The sequence below is a fragment of the Ceratotherium simum genome, chromosome 21, assembly GCF_057802395.1.
Source record: "Ceratotherium simum simum isolate JZ-2026a chromosome 21, ASM5780239v1, whole genome shotgun sequence".
In the NCBI taxonomy this organism is placed as follows: domain Eukaryota; kingdom Metazoa; phylum Chordata; class Mammalia; order Perissodactyla; family Rhinocerotidae; genus Ceratotherium; species Ceratotherium simum.
Window position 1 is genome coordinate 15643506 of NC_141920.1, and position 22212 is coordinate 15665717.

A 22212-nucleotide genomic window follows, 5' to 3' on the forward strand; every position below is an offset into this window, starting at 1 on the left:
CTTTGCAGAACTATCCCTCCACGTATTAGACTCTCAATCATAGTGTCCTTTCTTTCCTATAAGTATGGGCAGGAACAACTCATGAATGGGAGAACTGGGAGCTGTCAGTATTTGGGTAAGAGTTAGGGACTCCAGGCCTTTAATATTCAGAGATTTTGGTTCATATTGTGCAAATCTTAATTCTATTCTCTTATTGGTGCCAGACTATTTTCTTTTTGCTAAGGAAATAAATTATTATTTTGTATTTGGACATTATAAGTGAGAAGGGATTTAAAAAGTCCAGCTTGTATATATGGACTGTATCAATTCTGTTACTTATTATGACTCCAAATCTCCGTATGATTAATAACATAAATTCTATGGGCAATAAATCTAAGTAACCTGAATATGGATATAGGTGGGACATTATTTTTGAAAAATGTTAAACATATTTTAAAATTTCTGATAACGTCCACATGTTTTTGCATATTTGAGTTCTATTGTGTTAATTATGTCCTGCCCTGCATTGAAAATGTAATCAATATACAATTACTTAGTTTCTCTGCTGTGCTAGGTCATGCATTGTTAGAGGGAGCCAAATGAGACATGAATCCTTTTTTTAAGGCTTTCATAATGATGTCGTGTAAAGGACTTAAAACCTGATTTAATAGTCAATGGATAGAAGCTACGTGTCTGGTGTTGGCTGGAGTACATTCTCCACAGTGTGAAGAAAGGTCAGGGCCAGAGGTTGGAGTAAAAGGAATCTGAAGGTGCTGGTTCCATGTTTCCAACATCTTTGCTTCTCCTGATCACCAGCTCCATTGTCCATATTAGGACAAGGCTGAGTGGTGGCAGGGCGGAGTGGGAGAGTCCCTAGGCTATGATGGAGGAATAAATATGTTCCAGAGTGCTTGATCTTTGTATTCTTTCCCTGTGTGTTCAGAAGAAGGGCTACCTGATGACACTATTATTTAAATACTGGGTTCCTGAAGTTCCTGTATGGTCATGTGCGAGCACAGGAGTGAATGTTCTGAACTGCAGGTCCGCAGGGAGAGAAGATGAAATGTTCCATTCCAGTGTGTGGGGTCTAAGACATTGGGTGAAAATGTTATGGGGTGGAAAACAGTGAGGGTCATTAACTCCCTGCTTTGTCTGATAAAAAACTATGAAAGAAAGATGCTTGAGAGAAGCTTGGAGTACCTAAAGAACCCATTAACAGTCCATCAAAATAAGGAAGAATCTACTTTAGACCAGGTATGAGAAGGCCCCAGAGGCACAGGTAAATTTTATGAACAGGCAAATTATACTCTCAACCCATGAAATATATTCTTTTTGTTGTGTTGTGTTGTCACAGAATTTGAAATCCACACTGATGGCTTCTTCAGGAATTCCCAAAGACCAGATGACTAACTAAATTGTCCGGTTTGCATAACTCTTCTGAGATATTTGTGTTAGGACCAGTGGGAAATGAACTGCTTCAACATTTATAGCTCCATTGCCCTGAAGGACAGTGAGGAATGGAAATTTTTCCATGGGCATAACTTGAAGAAATATCCATCCTTGTCCACTTTACCTGGAAGAAAAGATAGCCTAATTAATGGATTTGTGGGCAGTTGTAATGTCCTGCCTGAATTGCAAGGGCAGTGGAATAAGTAAGATTAAAAAATTGGTGAGAACAAGTTTTAGAGAAAGAAAATGTGAATGGAACTTTTATTATGGCACATAATTGTTGCTCAAGAATAATTTCTTGTATAAATGGACCCATGACATGAGACTATCCATGTTCCATGTAACTGTTCATTAGAGATCCTCAATACAGAAGATATTACTAATAATCAAATGGACCAGATATGTCACTTTGTAAATGTCATCATTTGGCTTGAGCAGTCCATCACTTGTCAATAGACTCATGATAATTGTAGCCATAGTCTGAGACATGGAAGCTATGCATAAATTTAACCAAGGAGAATTCTAACTTCTAAGTGTCCTGTTTGCTATGATACCAATTTATTACCATTCTACAATAGGACCAAATAGATCATTTGGGACATTTGTTATATGTATACAGTAATAATGAACTTCGACTTTTTAAATTGTTTTAAAATATGCATAACGTAAAATTTACCATTTTAACCACTTCTAAGTGTCCAGTTCAGTGAATTAAGTACATTCACACTGTTGTGCAACCATCACCACTATCCATCTCCAGAACTTTTTTGTCATTCCATTAGACTTGCTTTTTTTGTCCATTATATCTTTGTCAATACCAACACTAATGGACTTACTGAATGCCTTATAGGCATCTTAGTAAATAGTATTGTTTTGTTCCTGACCGTTTTAGGAATTTACTTCCCAGCACAAGAAGTAAGGAAATATATTAATGCCTGTATATTCACTTGTCTTACATTTTTCCATCTCTAGACGCATCTTGTCTTGCTCAAAGCTTACTCCTACACTTCCATCTCCTACCTTATGGAATTTATGTTATACCCATCTCTTTCCTTTCAACCACAGGGTTTTTATCCATGGTATTCTCTCTGCCTGGATTGTTCTTCCTTTATCTCATCATTCCTCTGCCTGATCCATTAGGTTTTGGCTCAATTGTCATTTCTTCTGTGAACCTTTCCATGGCTTCCCCGATCAGGTCAAGCCCTCTTTTCTATATTCTTATAGCATTATGTACCTGTCATTGGTAACACTTATAAAAATTGTATTTTTATTTATATTTATTTACGTACTGCTTGATTAATTGGATCTGATTAATCATTTGATTATTTGATTCAGTCTCATCTACTAGAATAAAACTCTGAAGAGTTATGATGGTATCACTAGCTAAAAGTCTTTGCAACTGAGGATATATTTCCTGGTCTTTACCAGCCTCAGAACATGGAAGGATTCCTTCCAGACATACCAATTATTATGATTTAATCTCTGATGGGTTAGGTATGTGCTAGCTTTAGAGGAATGGAGAATGGGTAGAGAAACACAGAGGACTTAGATGACATGGTCTCATCCCTCATGGACTCAAAATTTGGCTAGGGAGAAAAAATTTATATTTATCTCCAAGAGACATGCAGTGCTAGGAAAACATCCTGTTAAGGTTGCTTAATAAGTTCATCTGTGGTGCAATTCTTGTATTCCAAACGTATAACAATAATAGATTAAAATATTAAAAAAGGACATTGAAAGGATTGTAAATGTCTCTGTGCACCACAAATAGGATAGAAATACAAAGAAATACAGAGCAAGGCTCATGTCCCAGGCCTGAAGACACTGGGTCTGGAAACAGGCAGTGGTGCAAGAATTTGGATTCTTTTGGAGGTACTAGAGACTAAAAGACTCCTGTCTTATACTGGGCATCAGTCCTAGGAACACTGATTAGATCCAGGGTTTTGGGTCATATTTCTTTCCATGAAAGAAAACTATAAAACTGCTGCAGACCAGTTGACCAGGTGGGGGAAATACTAAGACAGAGACTCAGGACCAGAAAATAAGCAAAGGCATCTGCTTGATCATTATTACCTCCAGGCTATTATTTAAACCCTGGATGGTTCAGGGGAGGTGCCACTGTGTCACTGGTCAAGAAAGGGGTAAGAACATAGGAAAAGAGGATGAAAACCTAAAACGTACCATAAACCTCCAACTCAAAAAAACCTTAGGCTGCCCCGTGGCTTAGCGGTTAAGTGCGTGCACTCTGCTACTGGCAGCCCGGGTTCAGATCCTGGGCGCACACCGACGCACCGCTTCTCCAGCCATCCTGAGGCCGCGTCCCACATACAGCAACTAGAAGGATGTGCAGCTATGACATACAACTATCTACTGGGGGTTTGGGGGGAAAAAGAAGGAGGAGGAGTGGCGATAGATGTTAGCTCAGAGCCGGTCTTCCTCAGCAAAAAGAGGAGGATTAGCAAGGATGTTAGCTCAGGGCTGATCTTCCTCACACACACAAAAAAACCTTAGAGTCAAAACTCCAAAATATATAAAGATATCTGTTGCTGATAACAGCTAGTAAAATCAACCAGTGAAATGTAAATTCATGTCAGATGAATTATCATTATTTTCTTTGAACAGTCTGAACAAGACTAAATGTTAAGTATTTTAGGAGGCTTAAAATGATAAATGAAGGAATAAGAATTATTTAGGAGGAATAGAAATTAAGGGAAAAAATTCCAAGAGGATATGAAAAAGAGCCAATTGTAAAATCTTGAAAATGCTAAATGACACTGAAATAAAATAAAAACAACTGACTAGGCTTGGCAAACTGAAAAATGTTCACAGTCAACAAGATTATTGAATTTGAGGAATTAATCCAGATTTCTACAGGGAGAGAGAAAAAGAAATTTAGAAAAAAATCTGAGTAGGTAGGATCCATGTATGCTGAAAATCTAAGAGACATATGGTCATAGTTCCTAATAAAAGAGAATGTAGTGAACTACAGAGAAATGATATTTGAAGTGATAGTAGCTGAGACTTATCCAAAAATAAAGGACATAAGTTCTTAGATCAAAAGTGAACAATTACTGATCAGTATAATTAAAAACAAATCCATATAAATAGGAGAACATCAAGGAAGAAGAACATGCTAGAAACTACTAGAGAGGAAGGGTAGATTGCCCTTCAAAGAATGGCAATTAGTCTGCCACAGAACAGTAGATTCAAAAAGTAATGGAGTAATGTTTTCAAATGATGAAAAATTAATCTTTACCCAGAATTGATATCCAGCTGAGCTATTATTTAAGAATGAGAACCAATAAAGATATTTTAAGTCCTATCAAGAATAAAAGATTTTTCTGCTTCATAGATCATCACCTAATTGCCTAACAACAGACACATTTTGGCATGAAAAGGAACCCAGATGGATTCCATGACAAGGAACAACAGTAAGTGTGGTTGTTAATAAGATGTTAGCATATTTAATGAATGACTATAAAATTAATAATATAACTAATTTCTACTAGTTAAAAAATCTAAAATTCTAGACAAAGATAGCAAGATGGAAGTGTTCAATTAGATGTGCAATTAGAGTGCATTAAGGCCTCTGTTGTATTGGAAAGGATGTTAGAAACAATAAATAATGGTATATTCTGTTAGAAGACTGTGGTTAATTGTGTATTGTACTAAAGATATTTCCAAAATAATAGAAATGAAATTTATAGGTTTAAGACTAGCAGAGGAAAAAAGTGAGACCACAGAAACATTCATCAAATTAATATGAGGCCAAAAGGTGGAAAGAACCTAAGAAAAGTGATGATAAATGGAAATCACAAATAAGGTAGTATAAATAAACCCAAATATAGGGATGCAAATAGCCATGCTGAACAAATAATAAAAGAAAGAGATATGTCCGTATTACTTTCAGACAAAATAGAATTCAAGGCTAAAAAAATGCATTAACAAGGATAGTGAATGACATTACATCCTAATAAAACAAATAGTCCAGAGGAATACAAAATAGTTGTGAATGTGTATGTTCCTAACCACATAGCCCTAAGATAAACAAACAGAATACTGACAGAATTGGACTAATTGGCAATCCAAATCAGAAATGTGAGATTTTTAATTTATCTTTACAAGAAACTGAGATCAAGCAGACAAAAATTCTAAATAATATAAACAATTTTATTTTACACGTGTATACAAAGAAGGTATTCAAAAATAGATAACATAGATTATTTTAAAGATATTCAAGTTGGAAGAAAACACAAACTCTCCTCTGAGCTCCAAGCCTGTATGTTAAACTATCTATTGAGCACATCCACTTGCATGTATCAGACAAGCCTTAAACCATCATGCCCCAAACCACACTCATGATTTTACACCCTTCCTCTGTCTCCTACCAGACCTTTCCTCCTCTGTTTTTTCATATATTAGTGAATGACACATCCACCTACTTCACCAAGCTCACCTAGGAGTCATCCATACCTCCCTCTAATGCATATCCCCATAATCCTGTCTGTCTTCAAATCCTCTTATTGTTATCTGAAAATATGTCTCTACTAGGTTCAATTCTCTCATTTCTACTGCCCCTCGCTAGCCCATGCTGCAGTCATTCTGCACTTAGATGTCTATCAGAGCTCTCAGCTGGTCTCCCTCCTTCCACTCTTGGTCTGCTTTAGTTTATTCTCCATATAGAAGCCAGAGTGGTTTTTAAAAAACTAATATTTTGTTTTAAAACAGTTTTGAACTCACAGAAGAATTGTAAGAATAGTATGGAGAACCCTCTTATGCCCTTTGCTCAGAGATTCCACTCAAGTTTTGCCAATTGTCCCAGGATCTTCCTTTTTAATAGAAACAATCAATCCAGGATCATGCGTTGCATCTAGTTGTCATGTCACTCTAGTTTTTCAATCTGAATCAGTTTCTTGACTTTTATGACCTTGAAGTTTTGTAGACTATAGGCCAGGCATTTTGTACAATGTCCCTCAATTTTAGTTTTTCCAATGTTTCCTCATGATTAGACCTAGGATATGAATTTTGACAGGAATATTACAGATGCTGTGTTCTTGTCACTGCATCATATTAGGTGATTCACAATGTTTATTTGTCTCGTTATGGGTGGTAGTAATTTTAGTCACTTGATTAAAATGATGTCTACTAGGTTTCTCTACTGTAAAATTGCTCTTTTTCCTTTGTTAATAATAAATATTTTGGGCCGGCCCCGTGGCTTAGCGGTTAAGTGCGTGCACTCTGCTACTGGCGGCCCAGGTTCGGATCCTGGGCACGCACTGACGCACCACTTCTCTGGCCATGCTGAGGCAGCATCCTACATACAGCAACTAGAAGGATGTACAACTATGACATACAACTATCTACTGGGGTTTTGGGGAGAAAAAAAGGAGGAGGATTGGCAATAGATGTTAGCTCAGAGCCGGTCTTCCTCAGCAAAAAGAGGAGGATTAGCGTGGTGTTAGCTCAGGGCTGATCTTCCTCACACACACACACAAAAATATTTTGTGGAGGGAGGTTTAGAGTCTATGCAAACATTAAATTTCTCATTGCACTTGTGCTAACAATAAGATTTTCTCTCCATGACCTCATCTATCTGGTTTTGTCCTGCATCCAAATGTGAGGGTGTAGACATGACAAGAGTATCTCTTGAGTCTAGACAACTAGACTTTGTGCAATGTTCCATGACCCTGGCCCTATCAAATCCTTTCCCTTGGGAGCTCTTGGAACGATCGTCATTCTTTTTTTTAAATTGAGATATAATTGACATATAACATTGGGCAAGTTTAGGGTGTACAATGTGTTTATTTGATATATTTATATATTGCAATATGATTACCATCATAATGTTAACTAACACTTCTATCATGTGACGTAATTATCATTTCTTTTTTGTGGTGTGAACAATTAAGATCTAGTTTCTTAGCAACTTTGAAGTTTATAATACAAACACAGTATTGTTGACTATAATCACTATGCTGTGCATTAGATCTCCAGGACTAATTTATCTAATAGTTGCAAGTTTGTACCCTTAAACAACATCTCTCCAATTCCCCCACCCCCAAGCCCCTGATAATCACCATTCTACTCTCTGTTTTTAAGAGTTTGGCTTTTTTAGATTCCACATATAAGTGATATCATACAGTATTTGTCTTTCTCTGTCTGACATCTCACTTAGCATAATTCCCTCCAAGTCCATCCATGTTGTCACAAATGATGGGATTTCTTTCTTTCTCATGGTTGCATAAAATTCCATTGTGTGTGTGTGTGTGTGTGTGTGTGTGTGTGTATACATATATATAGCACATCTTCTTTATCCATTCATCTGTTGACAGACACTTAGGTTGTTTCCATATCTTGGCTGTTGTGAATGACGCTGCAATAAAGAATGGAGTGCAGAGATCTTTCCTGTTTTCATTTCCTTTGGATACTTACCCAGAAGTGGAATTGCAGGCTACAGGGAGATGGTGGGAGAGGTGTCCACTGGTTTCCCTGGTCTCTGGGAAGGATCACAGCCCCTAGATGTGTGCTAGATCAGAAACCTGACGTTCAGGCAGCAGCTTTCAAAGTATGCAGATAGACCCCTTTCAGAGCAAGACTGGGAGAGGCTACTCCCTCTGCACTGAGCCCTGGGGGGATAGTTGCAGTGAGTGTCATGCCCATTAACAACTGCTTCTTTGTTTGCTCTAGTCTTGTGGGTCTCATGGATGCAAGCCTCATTGGCTTTCAGAGCTAGGTGGTTTAGGGGCCCATCCCTCATGTGGGAGTCTTAAAAGTTGAGGCACTGAATTTGGGTTCCAAATACTTTGCTCCTCAGGGAGAAGCTGGGAGTTGGGAGTTCCTTCCTGATAGTATGGGTGTGCTGGGGGTGGGGTTTATGAAGAGAGTGTGTCTCAGGCTTTTTCACCTGTTTCAGTATGGGTATTTTCTCATTCACCCAATGTGTTGGAGTCACTCAGCTAGTTTCTGGATTTCTTTCAAAGGTAACTTTTCCACATGTAGCTGCACATTTGGTGTCTGGGGGAAGAGGGGAGTTCAGGCGCCTCCTGTATTGCCATCTTGATTGATCCTCTCTCCTCCCTCACTTTTGAAGGACAATTTTGCCAGATATAGGATTCTTGATTGAGAATTTTTTTCTTCTAGCATCTTGACTGTACTGGCCCACTGCCTACTGGCTTCCAAAGTTTTTGATGAGAAATCTGCTGTTATCTTATTGAAGATCTCTTGTATGTGATGTCACCCCTCTTTTTCTGCTTTCAAGATTCTCTCTGTCTTTAGCATTTAAAAGTTTGATTATAATGTGTCTCAGTGTGCATCTCTTTGAGTTCATCTTTCTTGCAGTTTTTGAACTTGTTGGATATTTATATTCATATCTTTCATCACATCTGGTAAGTTTTCAGTCAATATTTCTTCAAATATTCTCTCTGCCCTTTTCTCCTTCTCTTCTCCTTCTGGGACTCCCACAATGCATATTTTTTCTTTCTGTTCTTTAGACTTGATAATTTCCATTGCCCTATCTTCAAGTTCACTGCTTTTTTCTTCTTCTTGCTTAAATCTGCCTTTGAATCTCTCTAGTGAAATTTTCATTTCAGTTATTGTACTTTTCAGCTTCAGAATTTCTTTTCTATTGCTTTTTAGTTTTTTTAAAAATCTCTTTATTGATATTTCTATTTTGTTTGTATATCGTTTTCTTGACTTTATCCAGTTCTTTAAGAATCTTTAAGACAATTGTTTAAAAAATCTTTGTCTGGCAGATCTGCCATCAGATCTTTTTCAAGAATAAAGTTTCCCTTGATTTATCTTTTTATTTGAATAGGCCATACTTTTGTGTTTCTTTGTATGTTTTGTGATTTTTTAAAAATGAAAACTGGACATTTGAGTCTAATAGTGTGGTAACTCTGGAAATCAGAATCTCCACCTTACCCAGGGTATGCTTTATTTTGTTACTGTTTTTGTGAACTTTTTGTTTGTTTGTTTTGGTTTCTCTAGGCTTTCTCTGTCCTGAGGATCAGCCTGAAATATGAACTTAAGGTATTCTCATATGTTTTCTGAGCCTTTTCCTGGGCATGCATGGTCACTTTCTAACTTTCCCCATATATTCAGTTGTTTTTGAATGTCCTAGTTTTTAATATCTGGCTCCCAAAAGGAGAAAAAGAGAAAAATGAAGAGAGGGAAAAAGGACACTGGCCCTTTAAATCCATGGAAGTCACTTTAGCCTGAGGGGAAGGGGCTTGCAACAATGAGAGGAGGTGCTTCTTTGTGTGCACTCTGTGATCAGAAGCAGCAGTCAGTGATCAAAGCATAGATCCCTGTTATTTGTAGGACAGGATTATTTTTGCCCACCCTGGCTGCTGCAAACTGTGTTTAAGCTGCTCCAGGAACATGTGCACAGCTGGCTGCCATGTGGCTGAGGTTGGGGAATGTGTAGCTGCTAATGTGCTACGAGCTGAAATTGACCAAAATTGACTGCAGTTACCATCCAAGTCTTTCTCTGGAAGTTGCAAGCCTTCAATAGTCTCCAGAGTTTCAAAATAGTTACATTAGACAGATTCTGCTCCTGCCATTGTTGTCCAGGTGGGGAGACAGATTCCTGGTGCTTCCTACTCTGCCATCGTCCCCTACCTTAGTTTTCATATTGTAAAATTTCTTTATTCTTTTCTGAGGGCTCCTTGACCTAATCTTCTATCATTACTATTCATACTTTGGCTGTATCCTTTATTTTTATCTCAGTTATTGTGCCATTTAGGTCACCTATTTTATTTTCCAAACCCTGTATTTTTTATTGGTTCTTCCTTGTTAATATATGTTACTGCTTTAACATAAAATATTCATTCTTATCTAGTTGAGAATATTAATTATGCCTATTTCATTTATCTCTTCAATTAACTCTGGGTTATTTCATATTGATTATTTAGCTTGGTGTTTCTCTTTGTTGACATGTTTGTGGTAAATTTTGTCTGTGATCATTTGTCCATAGGAATATGAGCTGTTGTTGCTTTTATTGTGTACGTGGTGGATGGATGAGGTTGGGGGGCGGGGAAGAGGCAGTGTAGGGAAGAAGGGCCAAAGCTTAAATCTCTTGACTTGCACTTCTCTTGGTTGCTTTAAAGTGGGTTGTGGAAAATTCCAGTCAGAGACTCCACAATGATACAATCCAGGCTTATTTACAGCCATTTTCTACTTCCTAAATAACACTATTTCCCCTCCTCCCCCTGCTCAGGGAACAAGCTATATTTCTGACCTAGATGTGTTTTCTATGGAAATTTTTTTTCTCTCAGGTTTAGTCATCTATTCCACATCTATAATGTGTATAGCAAGAAGGGAAAACAGGGCCGGCCCTGTGGCTTGGTGGTTGAGTGCGCGCGCTGCGATGCTGGCGGCCCGGGTTCGGATCCCGGGTGCGCATCGAGGCACCGCTTCTCCGTTCATCCTGGGGCCGAGTCCCACATGCAGCAACTAGAAGGATGTGCAGCTACGACACACAACTATCCACTGGGGCTTTGGGGGGAAAAAATAAAATAAATAAAAATCTTTAAAAAAAAAAAAAAAAAAAGAAGGGAAAACAATAAGCTCTATGTCTGGCTAATACAATTGCACCTGTTTTTATACATTTCCTACCCTAGCTGGGCTCTGGAACCACCATTATGTCATCTCAATCACCCTTGTGGTATCTTGTGGCTGATACCGCTTTGGAAACGTAGCAGGCAATGACAGACCCAGATTTTTGTGGTGGGGAGAATAACACAACTCAGAACTCTCACCCAACTCATTCTCCCACTTTTGGTGCCCAGCTCTCTATCTTAGGCATCTGTTTCCTCTTCTCACCAAGATATAACTGCCCTTTTTCCTCAAAGAATTCTTAGTCTTGACTTTAGTTATTCATGTCCATACACCTTCTTTTTGCTTCTCTGGCTTTTCCAGGAGTTGGCTGGAAAGAGGGAACAAACAGCCTATGGGAATATGTTATTCTGTCCCTGAAAGACTGTCCATCTCTGGGACACCCAGCTTCATGACTCACAACAGGAAAATCTCAGAATTTCCGTTTACGTGGACCAGTCAGATTAGCCTAGTCCCTATTATTTCAGGGTCCACCAAATGTCTCCTGCAGCTGATTGGGCTCAAGAATGATTTGTAATTCTAGAGTCTTCACCAAATTTGGAATATGCCAGAATTAAGGCTTAACTTATTTGGAGTAAACCCTGTCTGGATGAGGGTCTGATCTTGAAGTAATTAGAATTTTTTGCAGAAAATTGTCTCAATTTAGGGAATTGGTTTTCCTAGTCTTAAGACTGAGCGGAGGGCCGGCCCCGTGGCTTAGCAGTTAAGTGTGTGCACTCCGCTGCTGGCGGCCCGGGTTCGGATCCCGGGCGTGCACCGACGCACCGCTTCTCCAGCCACGCTGAGGCCGTGTCCCACATACAACAACTAGAAGGATGTGCAGCTATGACGTACAACTATCTACTGGGGCTTTGGGGGGGAAAATAAATAAATAAATAAAATCTTTAAAAAAAAAAAAAAAAGACTGAGCGGAGACCAGGCTTGCATTCCTAGTTATAGGATCTCACTGGTTTACAGTGCCTCTTATACTGGCTCTAGCCACCAGTAGTCCAGGATATGATTTGTGGGTGAGGGATTAGACTTTGTCAACAAGAGGGACGGGAAGGGACGCCTAAAAAAATTCAGAGATGAAATGGTCAAGCTGACTATCCTACAGCTGGGAAGATCATGGCCATACTGAACCTTGTAGCATTATATTCAGAAAACTTGGCAACCAGTGTTTGGATGATCATTCTCTTGGTAGCGAAAACACAATCACTGGACTGAAGTTGAGGGTTCTTTTTCTAGAAGGGCTGAGAATAGCCAAGGCAAATTTCAATGACTGAGGCACTAAAAAATGTCCAAATAACTACACATAAGTAGAGATCAAGTCAAGAGGCTAGTTAAACTAACTGGGACTCCTGGTTTGGTGGACGTAAATCAGGAAACATCACAAAGAAAAATTTATGAGTGCAAGGACATTTCATTTAAGTGTGAGGTTCATGGCTTGGTTTGATTTCAAGGACAAAAAGGAGCACAGGTTTGGTAATTTGGTTCTACTAACTAGCTCCACCTGAGAGGGGAGGTGATACAAACCTATACAGATTGGCTTGTCACATCTGAAACACCTGTAAGTATTGTGTGCATGGATGGGGAATGGTGCAGGAGGGCAGAGGGAGCTAATGAACAGGACCAGCTGACATTCCAACTCCAGATAAAGCGGGGGGGGGGTATTCAGAGAGGAGGGAGGGCTGACACAAGATTCCTGCATTTTAATGGCCATACAGTTATTTGTCAGGAAAGACAAAACTAAAATCAGGAAAATAGCAAACAGATGGAAGTTTCAAGGGACATGGAAATAGGACAAAGACCTTAAAATTGGTATGAATTTTCTTATATCTGTATTTCAGATGGTGTATCAAGAAACTCCAGGATTTCTCATCTTCTCATGCTGCCTGTTTAAGCAAAAAAAACCAGATCTGTGTTATAGGTTTTGGAAAATCTCCCTGGATTAACTAAGTCATTTCTATCTCAAAGGAAGCCCCAAGGATGCCATCTCTTTCAATGTCCCTCCTGTTTCATTGATTACTCTCTCATTATTTCATTCCCTCAAAACTTAATCATTGTCTACTATGTACCAGGCACTGCAAAGATTCACTAGGAATATTAAATGAATAAAACAAATGTCTACTTTTGAGTTATTCCCAAGGCCACTCTTCATCTTATTCTCCTGGAGATCAGCCACACCATAGCCCTGTTAGCCTTTATGGACCTTCTTCCAGTTCCTATGGCTGGAAAATGGTCAAGTGTAGGCTGGGGGCTTAGTTGTATAAAACAGCATGTTGCTATGGAGAGTTCACAGGTCTGGGAGTACAAGGGTTGGGTTTGGATGACCTTTTGCATGTCAGATACTCAAGCCCTGGGTGACCATCAGATCTGGTTAGAAACCTTGCTATGCCATTTAATAATGTGAACTTGGGCCAGTTAGTTGCCTCTACTGGGCTTGGTTTCCTCATCTGCCAAATGAAAATAATGATACACATCTACTTTAGGATGATTTAAATTTTCAATTGTATCAATACATGTAAATTTCTTAGTGCAGTGCCTGGAATGTGGTAATTGCCCAGTAAATGGTGGCTGTTATTTTCTCTCTGGACTTTTGATTTCCTAACTGCAAAATGACAAATGATCTTGAGATCCAACCCAACTATTAAACTTTCTGATTAGGACAATCCTCCCTCTTCCCATCCCAAACCAAGGTTTATCCTGGGTTCTCAGATCCTCTACTTTTCGTCTCCCCCAGGACCAAGGGCGAGTTTGGATTCCTTACATTATCTTGTATCTTTCATCACAGGCTACGTCACATTCTATTTTAAGCTTGTAGTTGTTAAGGTTGCCATTACAGCCAGTGTAGACAAAGCTTTGACATCTTCTGGCAGTTTTGTTGTAGAAATATCTAAAGTGAACTTCAAAGCAGCTACCAGTATCCTTTTCCATAATGCAGGGATCTGCAGGAGAGGTTCCCATTGAGTTAGGGGGAATTAGTTAGAACTCGGCAGTTCATAGGCCCTTAAAAATTCCACAGTGTTAGTCTGGAAATATTCCCATATTCAAGGTCACAGAAGGACATCTGGTTTTCTCTTGGAATTAGGATCACTTGGCAAGGTTGCCGTTGGGCATGCAATTTGATTACAATTCCAGGTTCTGATCCTGGTCAGCGACTTGGAGAAATGGTAAGCAGTGAAAAAGGAGGTTCTACCAGTAGCTTGTGCAAAGTGATGATGTTCCTGTTTCAACTCTTACGTTTTATTAAAGCACAGTCTCCTGTTTCTCTGTGCCTTCATCTTTCTCTCCTCTTAACTGCCCGCATAGGACATAGAATTCAGAATACTCATTCTCTAGTTTTCATACACGCACTATACTATATACACCCCGAATTTCGGGTAACTGTGCCTGCTGCTGTCCCCGAAGCAGGATACATACAAAGATGTATAACCCTGGGGGTGATACTCTTTTGCCCTCATACCCTGTCATCTTTCCCCCTTACCTTCCCAGAGGCAAACCTTCTGTTTTTATTGATAAAGTCACATAGTGAGTGGCCAAAGCAGCTACAACATCGTTGTTTTGGCAACTCGGAGACTGTTGTTTATCCTACTCAAGCAGCCAGTCTGGAATTAACTCCCTGGAAAAAGTAGCTATTTACGTACAGTTACGTGCATAATCTTATCTCATACAAACACCCTCTGAAGCAGGCATTATTCTGATCTATATTTTACACAGGGGAAACTGAGGCTGAGGGGTAGTAAGTGACTGAGTGTCTTAACTGAGGACACACATTTACTACGTGGCAGGGCCAGAATCTGGGGTATCTGACTCACAGTATCGATTGTGCCACCTCCCCCTGCTCTGGAAGCACTGGACCTGTACACATTATCTGTGGAAGAAAACCTCACTGCCTTTCACATCTGTATTGTGAACTCCTCTAAACAGGGACCACTGTTCAAGTGTTCTCTACGCGCCCAGAGCCCAGATATTGAAATTGCCTCAATTTGCTCAGTTTCCAGTCCCCTTTTTCTCTCATCTCAATATCTACTCTTGAATGGTCTGGGATCTTTGAAATTTGTCATGAAACCCCTAATTCAGAATACTTCTAGTTCTTTGGACCTCTTATGAAAGAGAGCCCTGTCTGGAAAGGACTTATTTGCATCATAGTTTGTTTTTTTCTCATCAGATGTCCACAAGACCCCTAGAGTTAGTGACGCCCCAAGTAGAGGAACTAAGAGTCTTTGAGTATTGACACAAAAGGAGGATCTTCCTGGACCACCTGGATATCACATTGTGTGTGTGTGTGTGTGTGTGTGAGGAAGATTAGCCCTGAGCTAACATCTGTTGCCAGTCCTCCTCTTTTTTGCTGAGGAAGATTGGCCCTGGGCTAACATCTGTGCCCATCTTCCTCTACTTTATATGGGACGCTGCCACAGCATGGCTTGATAAGCAGTGCATATGTCCATGCCCAGGATCTGGGTCTGCGAACCCTGGGCTGCCGTAGCGGAGCGTGCGAACTTAACCACTATGCCACCGCGCAGGCCCCTGAATATCACATTTATTTCAACACTTTCTCTCTCATTCATAATTGGTCTTTGCATTTATTTTATGTTTCAAGTTCATACCTTTGAGTTCTCCACATATCATTTCAGCAGTTTTAGCAACACCACTCATTAATGGGGTGGTCAGCAAGAAGAAGATGAAGAGCCCCAGGAGAAATCCCAGCTCTGCAGTCTTCATGGTGCGGCAAGCAGCAAGTAGGAGAGTCTTGGTATCAACCGATGTTATATTTTGGGCTTGATACTTGAGAGGGCTGAGCCCACTTACCCCAAGGGCCAAGACTGGGCATTACTAGGTGTTGAGTTGAACAGTGAGTCCTTGGGTACCCAGCCATGAAGCTGAAGGTCCCAGGCTGATTAGACCCCTGATACTGAGTTCCGTGTTCGTCTAGAAACCATAGAAACTCAAGGATCAGAGCTTCTGCATATGTTTAACCATGGAGGGTACAACCATGAGAGCAAAGAATTTAAAAAGAATTGCTTCCTTTCCTTTCTTCAGCCTTCTACAACAAGGAAGAGACTGATCCTGGTGACATAGAAAGAATGTAATAAACACAATAATAGTAATGATAGTAACTAACCCCTAGAGTACTTCCTTCATACTATATATATATTGAATTGATATATATCAATATATATATATTGAATTATCACATGCACCCCAGGATTTAGGTGCTATTATTATCATCATTTACAGATGAAGAATCTGAGGCTGAAGTTAAGTCACATATGTAGAGGGTTACACATCTATTACGTAGTGGAAACAAGATTTGAATTCACTATGCTGTGTTACCCAGGAGCATGAGACAATTGAGTTCTTTTTTCTTGTAACATTGTTGAAATTTTGACTTTTATATTTATATACTTACATAAATATAAATTATATAAATTTATATATAATTTATATATATAATTTATTTTATATATTTGTATATAATTTATATATATATAATTATAAATAATTATATATATATATACAGTATATATCTATATATATACTGTATATATACTATATATATACCCTTAAACTACCTGAAGTTGATTGTTTTTGGTAAGGTATAAAATAAAGGTCCAATTTCATTTTTTCAATGGTTTCAGACCCATTTGTTGATGAGTTTCTCTTTTAACCAGTTATATGATAACTTCACTTATATATGTGGGATAATTTCTGAGCTCTTTATTTCACTCCACTACAATTCCTGCTCCAAAGCCATTCTTAATCACTTGAATTTTGTATTATTTTAACGATTTTGTATTTTCATATAAATTTTAGAGTCAGTTTGTTAAATTCTTCAAAAGACCCATCTTGGATATTGATTTTAATTGCATTGGATTTACAGATCAATTTGAGGAGAATGACATCCTTACAATATTGTCTTTGGTTGATAGTTTTCCATCTGTATTGATTTTCATTAATATCTTCCAAGAAAAGTTTATAATATTTCCTATACAGGTCTTGCAATCTTATTTATATTTGTTGATATTATTATAAATAGTATCTTTAAACATTATATTTCTGTTTGTTTCTGATGTACGAAAACGTAATTCATGTTATATATTAATCTTATGTCTAGCATAAGCATTTCCTTAATGAGTAGTGATGTTGAGCACCTTTTCATGTGCTTGTTGGCCATTTGTATGTCTTCTTGGAAAAATGTCTATTCAGATACTTTGTCCATTTCAAAATCAAATTATGTGGCTTTCTCCCCCTAAGGAGTTGTATGAGTTCCTTATATATTTTTGATATTAACCCCTTATCAGGTATATGGTTTGCAAATATTTTCTTTCATTTCATAGGTTTCCTTTTCGTTTTTTTGTTTTTTTTTTTTGGTAAGGAAGAGTGGCCCTGAGCTAACATCTGCACCAGTCTTCCTCCACTTTACATGTGGGACACTGCCACAGCATGGCTTGATGAGTGGTGTGTGCCCAGGATCTGAACTAGTGAACCCCAGGCCACCAAAGTGGAACATGTGAACTTAACTACTGTGCCACCGGGCTGGCCCCTACTTTTTCATTTTGTTGATTGTTTCCTTTGCTGTGCAGAAGCTTTTTAATTTGATATAGTCCCACTTGTTTATTTTTGCTTTTGTTGCTTGTGCTTTTGGTGTCATAGCCAAAAAATTATTGCCAAAGACACATGTCAAGAAGCTTTTTCCTTATGCCAGGTATGTTCCCCTGGCAAGCAGTCTCCATCCTTGTGTTACCTAGGGGCTTTTCAAAAGTCACTTTTTTTTTTTTTTTTTTGGTGAGGGAGATTGGCTCTGAACTAACATCTTTTCCCATTTTCCTCCCTCTTGTATGTGGGACACTTCCACAGCATGGCTTGTTGAGCAGTGTGTTGGTCCGTGCCCAGGATTCGAACCTGCGAACCCCAGGCTACTGAAGTGGACTGTGTGAACTTAACCACTATGCCACCAGGCTAGCCTCCCAAAAGTCACTTCTTTAACATGAACTCAGCTATAGTGGAAAGGAGCTTGTTATAAATAATAAGACTCCCATTCACCTTTGTGGCTCTGGAGTGATTTCAGGAACTGAAGACAAAAGATCAAATATTATAATAAAAGATGCTTCTATTGCTCTTATTTTTTTTAATTTTTTGTTTATTGCAGTAACATTGGTTTATAACATTGTATAAATTTCAGGTGTACATCATTATACTTCTATTTCTGCAGAGATTACATCATGTTCACCACCCAAATACTAATTACAACCCATCACCACACACATGTGCCGAATTATCCCTTTCGCCCTCCTCTCTCCCCACTTCCCCTCTGGTAACCACCAATCCAATCTCTGTCTCTATGTGTTTGTTTATTGTTGTTATTATCTACTACATAATGAAGGAAATCATACGGTATTTGACCTTCTCCCTCTGACTTATTTCACTTTGCATAATACCCTCAATGTCCATCCATGTTGTCACAAATGGCTGGATTTCATCGTTTCTTATGGCTGAGTAGTATTCCATTGTGTATATATACCACATCTTCTTCATCCATTCGTCCCTTGATGGGCACTTAGGTTGCTTCCAAGTCTTGGCTATTGTGAATAACACTGCAATGAACACAGGGGTGCATGTATCTTTACGCATTGGTGTTTTCAAGTTCTTTGGATAAATACCCAGCAGTGGAATAGCTGGATCATATGGTAGTTCTATCCTTGATTTTTTGAGGAATCTCCATACTGTTTTCCATAGTGGCTGCACCAGTTTGCGCTCCCACCAGCAGTGTATGAGAGTTCCCTTCTCTCCACATCCTCTCCAACACATGTTGTTTCCTGTCTTGTTAATTATAGCCATTCTGACGGGTGTGAGGTGATATCTCGTTGTAGTTTTGATTTGCATTTCCCTGATAGTTAATGATTTTGAACACTTTTCATGTGTCTGTTGGCCATCTGTATATCTTCTTTGGAGAAATGTCTGTTCAGGTCTTTTGCCCATTTTTTAATTGGGTTGTTAGTTTTTTTGTTGTTGAGATGCATGAGTTCTTTATATATTTTGGAGATTAAGCCCTTATCAGATGTATTTGATTTGCAAACATCTTCTCCCAATTGTTAGGTTGTCTTTTCGTTTTGTTGATGGTTTCCTTTGCTGTGCAGAAGCTTTTTAGTTTGATGTAGTCCCATTTGTTTATTTTTTCTATTGTTTCTCCTGCCCGGTCAGACATGGTGCTTGAAAATATGTTGCTAAGACCGATGTCGAAGAGCGTACTGCCTATGTTTTCTTCTAGAAGTTTCATAGTTTCAGGTCTTACATTCAAGTCTTTAATCCATTTTGAGTTAATTTTTGTGTATGGTGTAAGGTAAGGGTCTACTTTCATTTTTTTGCATGTGGCTATCCAGTTTTCCCAACACCATTTGTTGAAGAGACTTTCTTTTCTCCATTGTATGTTCTTGGCTCCTTTGTCAAAGATTAGCTGTCCATAGATGTGTGGGTTTATTTCTGGGCTTTCGATTCTATTCCATTGATCTGTGTGTCTGTTTTTGTGCCAGTACCGTGCTGTTTTGGTTACTATAACTTTGTAGTATATTTTGAAATCAGGGAGTGTGATACCTCCAGCTTTGTTCTTTTTTCTCAGGATTCCTTTACTTATTCGGGGTCTTTTGTTGTTCCAAATAAATTTTAGGATTCTTTGTTCTATTTCTGTGAAAAATGTTGTTGGAACTTTGATAGGGATTGCATTGAATCTATAGACGGCTTTAGGAAGTATGGACATCTTAACTATGTTAATTCTTCCAATCCAAGAGCACGGAATATCTACCCATTTCTTTGTGTATTCTTCAATTTCTTTCAGAAATGTTTTATAGTTTTCCGGGTACAGGTCTTTCACCTCTTTGGTTAAGTTTATTCCTAAGTATTTTATTCTTTTTGTTGCAATTGTAAATGGGATGGTATTCTTAATTTCTCTTTCTGCTACTTCGTTGTTAGTGTATAGAAATGCAACTGATTTGTGTATGTTGATTTTGTATCCTGCAACTTTACCATATTCGTTTATTACTTCTAAAAGTTTTCTGGTAGATTCTTTAGGGTTTTCTATATATAAAATCATGTCATCTGCAAATAGTGAGAGTTTCACTTCTTCCTTTCCAATTTGGATCCCTTTTATTTCTTTCTCTTGCCTGATTGCTCTGGCTAGGACTTCCAATACTATGTTAAATAGGAGTGGTGACAGTGGGCATCCTTCTCTGGTTCCTGTTCTTACAGGGATAGCTTTCAGTTTTTCCCCATTGAGGATGATATTAGCTGTGGGTTTCTCATATATGGTCTTTATTATGTTGAGGTACTTTCCTTCTATACCCATTTTATTCAGAGTTTTTATCATAAATGGATGCTGTATCTTGTGAAATGCTTTCTCTGCATCTATTGAGATGATCATGTGATTTTTATTCTTCATTTTATTAATGTGGTGTATCACGTTGATTGATTTGCGAATGTTAAACCATACCTGCATACCTGGAATAAATCTCACTTGATCAAGTGTATAATCTTTTTAATGCATTGTTGTACGCGATTTGCTAGTATTTTGTTGAGGATTTTTGCATCGATGTTCATCAGTGATATTGGCCTGTAATTTTCTTTTTTTGTGTTGTCCTTGTCTGGTTTTGGTATCAGGGTAATGTTGGCTTTGTAGAATGAGTTAGGGAGCTTCCCCCCACCCTCAATTTTTTGGAAGAGTTTGAGAAAGATAGGTATTAAGTCTTTGTTGAATGTTTGGTAGAATTCACCAGGGAAGCCGTCTGGTCCTGGACTTTTACTTTTGGGGAGGTTTTTGATTACTGTTTCGATCTCCTTACTGGTGATTGGTCTATTCAAATTCTCTACTTCTTCTTGATGCAGTTTTGGAAGGTTGTATGATTCTAAGAATTTATCCATGTCTTCCAGATTGTCAAATTCGTTGGCATATAGCTTTTCATAGTATTCTCTTATAGTCTTTTTTTTTAAAAGGTTATTTATTTATTTATTTATTTATTTATTTATTTATTTATTTATTTATTTATTTATTTATTTATTTTGTGAGGAAGATCAGCCCTGTGCTAACATCTGCCAATCCTCCTCTTTTTTTGCTGAGGAAGACTGGCCCTGAGCTAACATCCGTGCCCATCTTCCTCCACTTTATATGGGATGCCACCACAGCATGGCTTGCCAAGCGATGCATCAGTGCGTGCCCGGGATCCGAACCCGCGAACCCTGGGCTGCTGCAGCGGAGAGCGTGCACTTAACTGCTTGCGCCGCCAGGCCGGCCCTCTCTTATATTCTTTTGTATTTCTGAGGTGTCTGTTGTAATTTCTCCTCTTTCATTTCTGATTTTACTTATTTGTGCCTTCTTTCTTTTTTTCTTGGTGAGTCTAGCTAAAGGTTTGTCAATTTTGTTGATCTTTTCAAAGAACCAGCTCTTGGGTTTGTTAATTTTTTCTATTGTTTTTTTGGTCTCTATTTCATTTATTTCTGTTCCGATTTTTATTATTTCCCTTCTTCTACTGATTTTGGGCTTGGTTTATTCTTCTTTTTCCAGTTCAATTAGGTGCATTGTTAGATTGTTTATTTGAGATTTTTCTTGTTTGTTGAGATAGGCCTGTATTGCTATAAACTTCCCTCTTAGAACTGCTTTTGCTGTATCCCATAAATTCTGGCATGTCGTATTTTCATTTTCATTTGTCTCCAGGTATTTTTTGATTTCTTCTTTGATTTCTTCGTTGACCCAGTCGTTGTTCAGTAGCATTTTGTTTAATCTCAACGTATTTGTTGCTTTTCTGATTTTCTTCCTATAGTTGATTTCTAGTTTCATACCGTTGTGGTCAGAAAAGATGCTTGGTATTATTTCAATCTTCTTAAATTTATGGAGACTTGTTTTGTGGCCTAATACGTGATCAATCTTGGAGAATGTTCCATGTGCATTTGAAAAGAACGTGTATTCATCGGTTTTTGGATGGAATGCTCTGTATATATCTACTAGGTCCATCTGTTCTAGTGTATCATTTAAGGCCAATGTTTCCTTATTGATCTTCTGTTTGGATGATCTATCCGTTGGTGTAAGTGGAGTGTTAAAGTCCCCTACTATTATTGTGTTACTGTCTATTTCTCTTTTTATATCTGTTAATAATTGCTTTATATATTTAGGTGCACCTACATTGGGTGCGTAGCTATTTA

At 38.3% G+C, this 22212-nt stretch overlaps 1 protein-coding gene across 1 annotated transcript; it reads right to left on the reverse strand.

Annotated features, from left to right (window-relative positions):
• Nucleotides 1-13788: 13788 nt before the first annotated feature.
• On the reverse strand, nt 13789-15747 carry SPINT4 (serine peptidase inhibitor, Kunitz type 4). The gene is made up of 2 exons (XM_087444858.1): nt 15633-15747; nt 13789-13970 (listed from the first exon to the last, which is right to left on the reverse strand). Exons 1-2 carry the CDS (start codon nt 15745-15747, stop codon nt 13789-13791), a joined length of 297 nt encoding a protein of 98 aa, XP_087300984.1.
• Nucleotides 15748-22212: the final 6465 nt, after the last annotated feature.

Coding starts and splice junctions, on each gene's coding strand:
- SPINT4 (XM_087444858.1), bottom strand. CDS start 15,747: ATGAAGACTGCAGAGCTGGGATTTCTCCTGGGGCTCTTCATCTTCTTC. Junction 13,971..15,632: donor GATATGTGGAGAACTCAAAG/GTATGAACTTGA, acceptor CCTCTCCTGCAG/ATCCCTGCATTATGGAAAAG.